At 43.3% G+C, this 14,348-nt stretch overlaps 1 protein-coding gene across 3 annotated transcripts in view; it reads right to left on the reverse strand.

The window, feature by feature from the left end:
* Positions 1-14,348, reverse strand: part of RUNX1 (RUNX family transcription factor 1) — a 72,855-nt gene that overhangs the window by 41,858 nt on the left and 16,649 nt on the right. For all 3 annotated transcript variants that reach the window (XM_075714812.1, XM_075714800.1, XM_075714805.1), the window contains exon 3: positions 7,952-8,056. In XM_075714812.1, the coding sequence (XP_075570927.1) occupies positions 7,952-8,056 (105 nt within the window). The remainder of the gene's footprint in view (positions 1-7,951; positions 8,057-14,348) is intronic.

Consider the following 14,348-nt stretch of genomic DNA (forward strand, 5'->3'; position numbering starts at 1 on the left):
AGGCTTCAGAAAAGGTCCTGCACTGCCAAAAGCTTGTTTGGCGAACAGGAGTGTATGACCACTCCAGACAGGGTGGAAGTTTCCCTCCCCCTTCTCCCAGCTCCCTTAGGAGCCTGAGGAAGAGAAAGCCCCCTCTCCACCACCTGCTGCGGAGAGTAGGGTGAAGGAAGCATGCTGCGGAGGTTGTGTGCAATTGGGTCCTGCTGCCCTCCAGCCCATCCCTGCAGGAAACGTTCTCATCTGCCAGCAGCGCAGAAGGTATTTGGTGGTGAACCCTGGAGGGGACAGTGGGATTGCTGACTGATCCTCCAACAGCCCAGCTTTGCTAGCTAACCTCCTCCTAGGAAGGGTAGGGGCTAGGCGACACCCTTAAAACCACAGTAGGCAGGTGCAACATGGGGTTTGAGCTACAAGCCCATCTTTCCCCAGCTCATGCCAAAACCCCAGCAGCCGCTATAAACCTTTCGTTCACTCATGTTTAATGACTGCCATTCAAAAGTCCGTCCTTGCTGAAGAAACATGATGGATGAAGGACCAGACTCGGAAAGCTTTGATTTAGAGCACCACCAGCTAACTTTACTGAAGATACTTGGCATGTCAGTGAACTAGGGTCTTCAGTGGGGACCAGCGTATAGTCACATCCCCTATGGCCAACCTACTTGCCAGGGTGCTGCATATTAATGTTTTTGCTTTACATACACACACAAGTAGCATCTATACAGTCTTTTTTCATATTTCTATGGAAAATGCTCCCCCCTCAAAAGACTTGTTCACCGAACTTAACAGCTACAAATTCTTTGTAGGTAAGTGCAGTTGACAGGAGAAAGTCAGACCTACATTCCTAAATGCTTAGGAAGCATTTTCAGAAGTAATATACATTCACCTAATTCTGCTTTTGTCACAGTTACAGAGTACTTGCCCACTGATTTCAGCAGAGCTAGACCAAGGCTGTATAGCCTTTGAAAATGCCACCATGCAAATATAGGTGAACACTTGAAAATATTCACCACAGTTTTTGTAGCCATTCAACCACTAGATGATATAATAATGAAGTGCAAAAAAACCAAAAGGTCAACAAAGACGAAAAAAGTGAAAGAAATGAAAAATAACTACCTACCTGTTCTCAATTTAAAATCACACTAATTCAAGGAGTGGGGGGAGGGGGGGGAGGGGGGAAAAGTTGTGTGGGATTAAGTGACTCAAAAAAGGATTTTAAATAATTTCTATAGGACTGGGCCAGTCTTACCACTGTTCCAAGCCCACACCACAGCAACTCTGGTTTCCTGTTTACCTTCTTTATGTGAGGAAGGAGCTTGCCTTGTCAACACTTCTGTGTGTCTTTAAAAAAACAGCCAAATAGCTAGGCAAGCAAATATGTATGAGCTGCTGCACTCCCAGAAAAGCAATCTTGACACAAGATTTTGTATTGCATGTATCTGGCAATTTTATTAAACTAAAATGATGAATTCCCTGCCTGATATCACCCAACATCAACTCTTCTAACTGCCTCAGCGGTGGGACTGATAAATGCCAGGGAAAATAAACCTGTTCCATCTTTTCCAGATGGAAAAGAAGCATCTGCACTATGAAACCTCAAGGGTGCTGGTATTAAAAACCTATTGAAGTCCTACCTATTGAGTAGGACAAAAAGGATCCCCCCTACCACTGTTATACCAGGGAGTGCTGAGCATTCATATAAATTTCATAGTCCTTTGCACATCTGATGGACAACAACCAGCACCGTTTTTAGGAGCTGCGGATAGCCGCTAGCTACTTAGAGTCCATACGAGGCAGGTCTTGCCTGCACCTTGCCTGTTAGAGCAGCTACTGGTCTTTGCTTTTACTGGTCTTTTCAGCTGGTGGGCAGCGTGCCTGCGGGAATGTCTGCATGATTTCCAGTCTGAAACCGACTGCTTGAGAGCATGGGTGTCTCCATCTCCACCCGTGTATATAAGTTTTGCTTCAGGTTCCTGCTTCCAGTGACCACCCCCCAGGGTGGCCAGGTGAGGGGACTCTGAGACCGCAGACAACAGGCTGGTGCTGTGCCAGCCCCACCAGCCGCTGTGAGGGGGCCAACCCCTGCCCCAAGGGGGCTGCTCCGCCATCCCCTCGCAGAGGAGAAGGGGCTTGCTGAGCAGTGGGGATGTGGGGCACAGAGAGGTCTTTCTGGGATACGGGGGACCCAAGAGCTGTGGAGGTGCCCTTGGATGCTCTGCAGAGCTGACTGCCTCCAGACATGCGACCTCTGGTCCCGTTCTGCAGCCAAACTTTTAACACCCAGTGTCAGGTGGTCCCGCACTATGTGATGCTCCTGTGCTATACGGTCCTGTGCTAAGCCGAAAGGCCCAGTGCTATATCACTGGAGTAATTCAGGGTGGTGGTGTGAAAGTCTGTGCGTAATGGAAACAGGCCGATTTCCGCCTCACTCTTCACTTTTCTTCAGAAAACACAAGTCACAAAGGGACAAACTGCTCTCTGCTCTTTTGCTCTTTGTGTACTTTCATTATGAAAAATGGGCTGGTGGCATGCACAGTTTTCACAGCGGTGGCGGGGGGTGGGACGTGACCAACCACAGGACGTACATTTTACGCTGTTGTTCCCTTGCCGCTCTGCGGGACCGCAGAGCTGGCCTGGCTGCCAGGGGCCTGCGAGGACTGTCCTGCCTGTGCAGAAACAGCTCCTTTGGTCTGCAAGCACTGCCCTTGCAATAATACACCGCTTTATTTTATTTAAATGGATTCAATTGCTCTTCTTTGTCTGTCCTTTGATGAGACACACACACACACACACACACACACACACACAGAGAAAGGAAACGTACAGCGATCCCCTACCTACCCATACCCATTTAGAGACATCAAGGCAACAAGTCACATTGTGTGAATTTGAGCTAGCGATGTTTTGTAACTTCCCCCAGTCACCGCACGCTTGCATATAACCATTGCACAAGCCAACTACAAATGTCCCCAGAGTGCACACATAATTTAAGCACTAGCCTGCCCACGTCACTGTCACCCAGACAATAGGATGTGGGGACACAAACACACAGGCACAGACCCAGCAGTGTGCAACCGTCGGCTTTTCTTGCAGCCCATCCCTTTCTTTTGTCTGTACATGGTCTGTTAGATTGGAAGCTCTCAGGGGCAAGTACTTTAGCCAAGATTTTTTTAAAAAGCGATGAGCAAAGCTGGGTTGTGATACTGAGAGGGTGATGAGCTGCGGAGCACGCAGCTAGGGCTAGCAAAGGAAGAAAGAGTCCCTGTTGCATTTCTGTTATATAGACAATCAACGTGTAAACACCACTTTTTCCTCTACATGTTTTCTGCCAAGTAATTTATAGGTACTGTAGGTCTCCAGGTGAATGGAAGTATCTGAAAAGCCATCACTGAAATTTATATGGTAGGTCTATTCCAATGACATGGTGATTCATTTTTTCATGGTTTCTAAACTGTTTGTTGGTACATGTTAGTCTCAGTTTCCAACAGATGGAGGCACTCGCAGCAGAAAGCAAGCAAGACATGAAGGCATTTAGTATTATTTCAGCTCACTGAGATGAAAAGGGTTTTTGGAGAACAGTTTAGCTTTTCCTTCCATGAAAGGCTGAAGGTGGAAGTGATGTGAAACCCTCAGAGGAATCATCCCTCCCCAGCCTGACATGTGCAGTCTTCCTTGCTTCTGCCATGGGACAGGGGATGGCAGCCCCTTGCGGGCTCTGCTGACTCTCCTCCCAGAAGCTCCTCTGGGAATTCTAAGGGCTGTGGGCAAAGGCTGGATGGGGCAAGGGAAAGGATAAACAGATCAGGTGCACTTGACACCACCAGCCCTTGGGGATTCCCTAAAAAAGACCCCAGGCCGGGCAAGGGGGCATTTGAAGATTTCCTTCAGAACAGCTATGGGATTTCCTTGAACCTTACAAGTAAGATGGGATCACTTCACATCAGGGTCTGAGGGTGCCCTTAACTGTGGTTGATTGAAGATGTCCCCCCCACCCCAGCTAGCTTTGTCAGGAGGCAAAAGGAAATTTCCGTCCCTAAAAAGGCGTTTCTTAGGCTGGTAGCTTTTTAAGCTCCTTCTCAAATCCTGCTCAGCAATATTATTCTCTCTCTCTCTACACTCCTTAGCATCCTGCCATTTGATATAAGGATGCCAAAAAAGTATTTGGGAAAACCACATATCCAATACGGGATAATCACATTTAATGCCCAGCTTAACCTTGGACGTCTCAGGCGCACTGGGCTAAACCCATGTAGCCTTTTCCTTTTGCGTTGTTTTTAGGCACCTAGTCCATTAGTGAATTTTTCAGAGCTATGTAGGTTAAAACAATTCAATGAGCAAAACAGAAAGAAGCAGTCAAAAGAAGAAAAACCTAATTTTTCAGCAGACGTACACAGTAGGTCAAATGGCCTAAGGGAAATATTTAATTTAAGAGTCATACTATTTCTACCAAGTTTCCTAACCAAAAGTATTTTCATCAGGAGCACTACTCTTGATCTGGTTACTGCTAATGATTTTCCCCATGGACTTAGCTCATAAAAACATAAATTGCTTTATGAATCATAGAATCATAGAAGTTGGAGAAGGAAATGATGGGTTAGGTCATCTTTCCCTTCTCCCTGACAGTGCAGTATTATTTCTTTTTATAAAAAATTTTGAAAATAAGCATTTATTTAAAGATGGAGAATGAAAATGCTAAGTTCAAAAGAGATTTTAAAAATACATAATGAATGCAGTGGAGCAAGAGCCAGATTCTTAAGTACCTTGGCTCTCTCTACAAGTCATGACAATGTGATGGGAAGTATCATCTGGATAGGCACAGCCAGAAATTCAACAGCAAAAAAAGGACAATGGTGTAAGTCCTGCACATGAGTAATTATCATAGTTGCAAATGCAAATCTGGTAGTAACATAGGTAACTATGCAAAGATCTGGCCATCACAATAATCGCGACCAAATGTACAGTGGCAGGTGCAAGAACCCAAAGTCTGTAGGCCTTTGTGCAGAGACTGAAGGTGCGCATGCGTGATAATACACACCATGTTATTGTCACCTATCGTGACATCTCCACACATCCCAGTGAACAAAAAAGCCTGTGCTTTGCATATGTGCTTTTGGAGCCTTTGGTTTGAGTATTTTGCTCTTTTCCAAAAATGGCTTCAAATCCTGCTTTGTCTTACTTTTTGAAGGTTTTTCCCCAAGCATGTCTAGTTGAAGAGGCTGTCCTTTCGCATTAAAAAAACCCACTTTGAGAACCCGTCTAATTCTGGCTCAGAAACTGCTCTTGATCCGACATCCTCTGAAGACAAAAGAAAATGTTTCTGCTCTTTCTTAAGTTAATCAATCTTAAAGGTTTTTAAAAAAGGTATTTCTACGTCCTGTAAGGTTCACTAAAAATTGTCCTGGGGTGAAGTTCTGACTTTTGTCTCAGATGCCCTCCATCCTCAGAAATAGCCCCTTACCTTCCAGCATTTTTCACAGAGAATGCAGGCACTCACTAGAATTCAGGCTGTCTGAGAACTGTTATAAACGTAAAGTAAATGAATCAAAAACTGTTGTTGGAGTTGGTTTTGGACTTCAGAATGTTTTTTCTAGATCTCTGTAAGTCAGCAGTATCTAATTTTGTTCCCATTACTGTCTTCCCTGGATTTCTTTTGAATTGGGACATCTTAGAAAATACATCTCGGTATTTCTGTAATTCCTTTAGCTCAAGCAAGCGAGTCATGGATCTGTAAGCATGAATGTTCCCAAATATCAATTACTGAAACTAGAAACACTCTAATCTAGCAGTTTTTATTTTGATTCTGGTCTCAATACAAGAAGTCATCATTTAAAATATCATTTTAAATCCATTCTGTACACAACATGCATATTTTTATACATCTAACCACAAATCTTGTACGTGAGTTTGCGTGGGTAACAGCCCTGCAATCTGTTTTTGTACAGGCTACACATGTAACTGATCTAATTGAACCAATGCAAAATAGGATAGACCCACTGAGTGAGAGTATAGAAAAATAAATGTATAGCCCAAACCCACCAGAACTGTCTCAGAATGGAGAATGCCCCAGGTACCACTTCTTTTTTTCCTTCAGGTCAATCCGCACCTCAGTCAAACGTGTGAAGAGGAGAGGAGATACCAGACTGATCGCAACAGCCACTGCGATTCAGAAACCCTTGGTGAGAAGTCAAACCAAAGGACTTTGCTGCCCACTTACAAATGAAAGGAGCGCAATCCCTTCTACGCTACGTCACGAATGGCTTGGTGATAAAAAGAACCGTGCGTTCCTACCAAGGGGGAAGTCTGACCTCTTCTCCTGACATGCATAAAGCCTCCTCCACTATGCAGCTGATTTGCCTATGACAAAATGGAATTATTTACAAGGAAGCTTTTACATACATTTGAGTCAGGAAGATACGTATGTTGCTTCAGTATGTATTATATCTCTACTTCCTTTTTAAAATGTAGAATCTTATTAAATATTAACTATTACACCAACTGAAGAATTGATTTAAAACAGTAGGTATGCCTGCAGGATGATTTTGTTTCTTACCATTCTAGCAGACTCATATTAAAAAACTAAAGCTTATTTGCTGTCTGCAAACCACGAACATGCCCAGGTAATTGCATATGCAAATCTGGAACTTGCATATATAAATATCTTTTTTATGTGCACAGCTGCCTGGTTCACCAGGGATATTTTTCAGGGACAATTCAACCACAATTTAAAAACAAAAAAACCCCACCAAACTAAATAAGAAGCCTTAACCCAACAGCAGCACTTGTTTTAAAGTCTGGCCTCAAATCCAAAAAATATATGTCAGATTTTTCCACTAAATGCATGCAGCGTCATGATGCAACTCAGACAAATGAAGGCTCGAGAAGAAAACGCACAGGCAAGATATGAGTTTTCTAAGCTATTTTAGTTGAATTTTCAACCCTTTCTTTTTTTCTTGCCACCCTCCTCTTCCCCCCCCCCCCCCCCAGTTAAGCAATCCCGAGCTGCGAGTCTCATTCTCTAGTGGGTGTTTGAATCCTGCTGCTCTCTTCTCCCGGGACGATTCTACTTGAGCAACAGCCAGAACTTCTGCCAAGCGTGCGGGAGGAGTGCAAGAAACTAACCACAAACCTCAATTTACATCAGGGCATTTCAATAAAAAAATGAAAATGCCCCATTTGGGCTAGTGACTGAGGTTAACAATTGCCTCTGGTAACAGGCGGCGCATGTGCTGCAGAAGCATCTATACCTGCAGATCTGCTCCACCCTCACTTCACTTCACCCTGCGGACAAAACAGCCTGCCCTCAGCACCCGAACAAAACAACTGCCTGTGTGAGAAGTGCGGGTATTCCCCTGAAGATATCAAACCATTCATCTCCTCCTTGTACTTAATTCTTAAAAAAAGAAAGGAAAAAAGAGAAAGAAAAGAAAAAAGAGGAAAGATTGGCTGTCTGTGAAAATGGGTGCTCCTAAGCTATACGGCAGCATGAGGTACAGTGAACTCCACAAGGCAGCAACCAGGTGTCCCCTCTCAAGCATTTATTCATTTTTGCAGGGTGGCTGAGCTTGAAAAGTTAGATCAATGACATATTGGTTTCCAATGCTTTAAAATCCTCCTAACATCTGAAAGGCAAGACTAGCAAGAAATGATGCGTAAGGTATACGCTGCCCACCTTTTACCAGCATCTCTTCTGTCAGCTTTTGGGTATGATCCAAGTCGTCCTTGGGTAGATAATTTAGAAATGCAATGCAAGTCATATTCTAGATCAGCTGAACACCCGTGAAAAATAAGGCTTCAGGAAGGCATGATTAAAACCATTCGTGGGAGAGCCTTGGCTTAAAACATACCCACTGCTCCACATGCATTGGTTATTGCTGCATTTCATGAGGCTGGTGATGAACCCCTATACTAAACCGTCACCGTGTCCTTCTGCAAATGCTGTCGTTAGCTCACTTACTTCTGGGTTCGCGAGGTCCGTCCACTGTTATCTTGATGGCTCTGTGGTATGTGGCTACTTGTGGCGGATTTGTGAAGACCGTGATAGTCAGCGTGAAGCTTTTCCCTGCAACAGGAAAAACATGTTACTGAGCATGTGTGTTGAGAAAAGGTGTACTCCTCATTTCAGATAGCACTGGAACACACCAAACAGCACTAAACCACTTCAGCTGTCCGTATCTGAAGATCGATATGTGCCCAGAGAGCAGGGTGTATAACCTCACAACTGCCTGGTACTGGATGCATTCCCTCTGTGGCAACTGCTCAAAGCTTTTGGAAAAAAAATTAATTTATATTTAAATGATCTACACTTTGTTTGTAAAAAAAGGAGGTTGCCCCTAACAGTTAGAGTTTATCTGATCTACATGACTGCTGGTACGTTATCTGTACTTTCTAAAGGGTGTTAGTTCAGAGAGGCTTAGAAATTGTGGCTGACTCTTCCAAAACTGCCATGGGAATCTGATCAACAGCGCTTGTTAAAATTAAAGAGAACTGGGTGCTCAGATCCCCTAGGCAGATCGTAAAATCCCACGCTTTGTGGTTGAAGCTAGCATTAGATCAATTCCATATTGTGAACCAGAACCCTTTAAAAATAATCTGCTACTGCAATGCCAAGAAACAAGGGGATGGAAAAAAAAAAAAAAAAATCCCTACAGCTTGTCCACAGAGAATTAAAACATTTTATGAAGACATAGCAGAGCATTATGCTTAGTTTCTCTGTTATTCAGTAAGAAAACTGTGAAAGCCTTCTCAAAATCGTTATGTGCATGCCACGGCTCTAAGTTGGGAAAAGTACTCGTTTTGATGGCTCCTGGGGAGGGTTTTGTATTCCCTCGTGACTGCAATGCCTTCAGATCCTGCTACCCCTGGATTTGCTTTTGGCCAGTGCCAGCATTTACTTCAGGCATTTTTTAAATAACAAAAGTAACATTCTGCATCTTTGATAAGACCTCATGTGTGCGTTCATTATGGCTTTGTCCTGGACAACAGTAAAAACATTGTCTGTCAGCAGGTTTAGCATAGTTATCTCAGCATCATGGAGGACTCAGATACTGACAGGAATCTTCTTTATCAGTAAGAGACATCAAGGGACATCACCCCAAGTTAGATAACCAGGAACTGTTGTAAGAAAATTGAGGTTCTCTTTTGGGCACATGCTGTGCGAGCTTTCCCATACAGATCTGCCTGCTTCATTTTACCACTTGGCTCCAACCCTCCTGAGTGCTGACTTTCTTCCCTTCTAAGACTTCCCATTTTTATTGCTTGCTTCATTTATCTATATAAATAAATATAAATGTAAATATAAATGCCTGCCTCTAGCAGCAAAATTCCCCCCCTCGCTATGAACATTCACTTGCAATTCAATACTTCTCTTAATGCAGTTCCTACTTTGGTGCTAATGGTCTGCATCAACATCACGGCGAGCACACACACACATAGCTGTTACTGGAAACTGTCCTCATCACATCCCTGTGAATTAGGGAGGTATTCTCCCCACTCTACGGATGAGGAACCGTGGGGAGATAGTGTCTTGGCCATGATCTCACAGGAAGCCTGTGGCCAGCAATGCTAACCACTTTGGCTGCTGCAACTAAATCCGATTTAGTCCTGAATCACAGTCCTGACAAAACAGAAGCTGAAACACAAGCATCGCAAATCCCAGGCCAGCGTCTTCCTACCTCCACATCCTCGCTAGAAAGCAGTCCCTGAGACTGGAAGAATTGCAACAGAAGCAAAAGTCATTTCAGATCCCTGTCTCAGGGCCTTTGACCCTCCACTCCTTGGTCCTACATCTACCCAGACCAAGGATGGCTGTGTTCTTGACATTCTTTAAATACCAAATCACATGATAAAGCTTTACAGCTTTCTTACTCTTTCTCTGCCAGCACAACAGATCTTTCTATCAGGTATTGGTAATAAAGTTCAATAAAATTCCTTCCAAAAAACTTTACCACCCATGACATTCGTCTTACTAAATATCAGAGAGGCACCTGTAGATCTTCCTTCTTTCCAAAAATAGTTTCCCTGTATCATTATATACAACACCTAGATCACTAAGACTGAAAGAGACTTTGAAAATATGCTTTATTCTCTTTACTAATCTGCAGTAATTCCATCTTGCTTCCCGTCTGCGTTTTTTTTTTTGACAACTGCTGATGCGTTAGATAAGGTGCTCCTGCTGTTCTACTAGAATACACAGTCAATTTATTTCTTTAGAAGGCTCTTGTGGATTTTCCAGATAGAAAAGAAAAGCAGAATAAGATTTATAACAATAGTGAAATGTAGTAAAATGTGGTCACATTATCAGTCTGCAAGACCAGAACAAAGAAGAGGGAGGTGAAGTTACTTTCAAGATTTTCTACACAACAGACTAGATCTCAGAGCCTGTATAAGGTTGTGACACAAGTTGGCAGAAGCAGGAAGATACTTAGCTTACTTCTTGTTGACAGAAGACTATTCATTAACCACATACTGGTTAACCACAGGACTATATAACCATAAACCTACATGTCACTCATTGCCGCTTACCAATAATTCTGGCTGTGCTTTTTCTCTGGTTATTCTGTTTCATTTAGGTTTAGCTTTATTAAGTGGTTTTATCACGTTTATTCATAGCTGCTGCATTATTCATCATTTATGTGTCTGGTTGACAAAGGTAGATTTACATTGAAGGTATTGTTAGTGAAATGTGTGTTTTATGGCTATACCTGCTTTGGGATGACAGCAGGACTATAAACGTCTCCTCTTCACTTTTATGTATTATGATACAGCCATGATACAGATTTTTCTTTTCAACATACACTTGCATAACACATGTACACACATATATATGCAACATGCAACAGATTAAACTGGTGAGAATAATACCAAATTAGTCAGTGGAGGCTGTTTTCAGACTCCCTGGCACTGGAGCCTATATTAAGTGCCATGATTTCTGAAGCCTATGTAAGTGGACCACCTGTCAACAGAAGACCTACACTGAGCACTTAGTGTCTCTGCTCAACTCAGAAAGGGGTGGATGCCACCAAAACTGAGTCAGACAGCCTAAGTGATGGACTGACCTCTCTAGCGACTGCAAAGAGGGACCAAACACCCCAAGAAGGCATTCTGAAACACTGACCTGGTTTGGATGCCTCCAATAGTCACAATGACAAATTGATGACGTCCTAGCAGTCACAGCAAGCTGGCATGTAGCCCTCCATTAGGTAACATCAAAGTCTGAGACCCTCTGGGTTAAACAGGCCCATAAATCTTCAGAAAATCATACACAAATTAGCTCAGGCCTACGATGCATGCCTCGGTATACTGAAGCCAATCGCTACTGTGTCATTGTGGGAGCCTTTGCCGATGGTGGAAGGGCTGACAGCTGATGTCAATGTCAAGCTGTGCCTTGTTGGGGTGCAAGAGTCACTTCAGAGACTGTTGCTCTCTCTGTAACTATCCCTGGCAGCTCCTAGTGTTAGGCACATAGCACCTCGTGAGGACAAGGATTAAATCCTCCAGATGTGGGACAGGGCTCTGCCTTTGGAAACACTTCCCACAGACATCAAGCATACCCTCATATGCGTAAGGACAGAGCACAAGACTCACTGCTTCCATCAAGTCTTCCCTCACAACTAGACTAGGAAAAATTGCTCGGTAATGTTTATTTTTGCAAGAGCATTAAGGTAAGAACCTGTCTAGAAAAAATAATGGAAACAGTAGCATTTCTGGCCAAAATACAATACTGACTTTTCAAATGATTCCTAGAGACTCCGTTGATGGGTTTGCGAGAGACTCTACTATCAAAAGTGCCCTCAAGAGTCACTGCTGATTTGACAGCCAAAGTCAGAAGGATTAAACCAGTTGTCCCCAGCTCATGACTTTACAGGATTCTTGTGAGATTGCCTGATACCATGCAAAGCTGCAAGAATTTAAGAGAAAGCACAAAGCATAATATTGTCCACCAGTGCCTGCTCAGCAATACTGTTCCTGGACCAGCAAAAGGTGAAGATCAGCCTCTAAGACCCAAGCATCTGAAGCTGTTGTGCCTGTGCTCTACACTGCAATACAGGAACTTTAAGTCTGCATTCAGGCTGCATCCCAACTGACAGAGGCGGGAAGCAAAACGAGCAGTGAGCTCACATCTCGCATGATGAGAGGTTATTTAAGTGGTCCCCCAGAACAGCACTGAAGGGCTCTAGAGGGAGCAATAGGCTTGTAAGCCACGGCCCCTGGGAACGTTTGAGAGGAACCAAGGGGGAAAAAAATGAATCCCAAGTGACAGCATGGTCACATGAAGCTCCTGTGTGCTGCTTTAGTCATCCCTGAGCAGTGTCATGACCAGATGGGTCTGGGGGTGGGAAGGCACACTTAAAATATAAGTGGCTGCATGGGCGGACACAAAGCGGAATAAGAACAGACACGCTTTAGGGAAGAGAGGCCACATCTCGAACCTATCACTTCATTTTAATCCACCTCTTTCTCAGGCAAAAAGAGCCATTGATTCCACTGATGAAGGTTCATCCAAATGAGGACAGAAAAAAATGGAGTTAAAGCTTCAGAAGTTTGACCATGGTGGAGGGGGAAGGAAAGGGAGGCCAACAGATGATGTGCTTACAATTTCTATCTTTTGCTTTTGGGATTTATTCTGATGATCACAGATGTATCATTAGAGTTGGTTTGGTTTTGTTTTGTTTTTTTTTAAAATTGTTACAGTAAATTATTAGATAAAAAGAAGAAGAAAGAAAGGAAAGGAGCCAAGAATGCTTGTGCTGACAAGGACAAAAGGTATAGATGGAAAAAGATGAAATGTAATACACAAAAGCAATACAAATTATATTACAGACATTTCTATTATATTAGTGAGAGACTTCCAGGTTCTAGTAAGAAAGATTATGATACTTTTTTTTCTATCCAGCTTCTACTTTTTAGTGCTTATGTACCTACTTTTATTAAACCATGCTAAATGTTCAATTTTATACATCTTTACAATTTCTCACAACATCTTCCTGGGTATCTGCCAAAGTGAAGATGTCTACTGCATTATAATAACATATCTGACTGTATCTCTGGGCAGGATGTAATACACACACACTTGCATATTCATTCTCAAATGTCTACTATTATACACTGGGGCCAAATTTTGCCATTCTTATCACTTAAGCCGCTGAATACTCCAAATGTAATCAATGGGACGAGAAGGGCCAACATAATTTGACACTTCATTAGCTAACTGCTGCTCATTGTACAAATGAAGTATTTTGTAGATGTTAAAGTTTCATGTCCAATTGCAAAAAACCTGCACGAGTCCAAATTCTGTGCTCAGATGGTGACTCTTTTCTCATGCCCCTGGTGACAGTTTCACACAGTCAGAATATAACTTTGCCTGTTTGGTCCAGTGGCTATTTCATCAGAAAAAAGCTGCAGCTGAAGTAAGCAGCAGCAAAAAAACCCCATAATTTGTTTACCATCAGCACCACAGATACCACTGAATTTAAATATGAGAAAAAAACCTGTTATTCACTTCATCCGCTACCACTCTGTAAATGGTTTACAAATTCTGACTGCCACAGACCAACGGTCCAAACACATAAACGCGAACGTGGGGAGATGTCAGCAAATCAAGGTGATTGCCCGGAGAAATGCAAGAACTGCCCATGCAAATCAGTTGCACGGGCAACGGATCTGTTTGTGTATTTATACGGACGTTTTGTGGGTGTAAGCGTGTGTCAAGTTGGAGATTTGGGAAATACACCCACTTGTCTCCTGCCAAACCAGCCTGGGTCAGCATAAAAGTATACTTTTGAACATGTCTGTCTAGTGTCTCACTCCAGGAAGTTCTTATATCTGTGTTTACATAGCATGTACTTCCCCAGAATGAATTAAATCAATAGGTGTTTTGTTCTGGATTTATATGGGGCCAAGTTGTCATGCAAATGGCCAAAAGTGGTGCTGCTGCAAACTTGGACCCAGCTAAGAACTACTGAACTTGCTCTGCAGTAAGTTGTGGAAAAGCAACTTTCCGCTGCAGGAGCGTGGCTGGCGCTGCCTGCTCCCCATCCCTTTCCTTCCCAGATCCCTGCAGCACTACCGAGCGCTGAACCAAGACATGCACTTCACTCTCTTTTCCTCCCTGCCCATTCTCCAAGCTTTTTTCCAGCTAACAGGTCAAGTGCTGTGGTGGAGAGCAGCAGAGCTGCCTGCCTCTCCTGCCGCAGCGCTGGGGATTCCTGGAGCTAGAAGGCTAGAAGAAGGTTGTGTCTGGGGTGGAATCGTTTCAAGGCGTTATTTTGGTGAAGCGTATGTACGTTTAACCTAAGGCAATGCAGGAACTATATTAAGCAACCAGAATTACATAACTGAAATCAAGTAACATT

The sequence above is a fragment of the Pelecanus crispus genome, chromosome 1 (assembly GCF_030463565.1).
Source record: "Pelecanus crispus isolate bPelCri1 chromosome 1, bPelCri1.pri, whole genome shotgun sequence".
In the NCBI taxonomy this organism is placed as follows: Eukaryota; Metazoa; Chordata; class Aves; order Pelecaniformes; family Pelecanidae; genus Pelecanus; species Pelecanus crispus.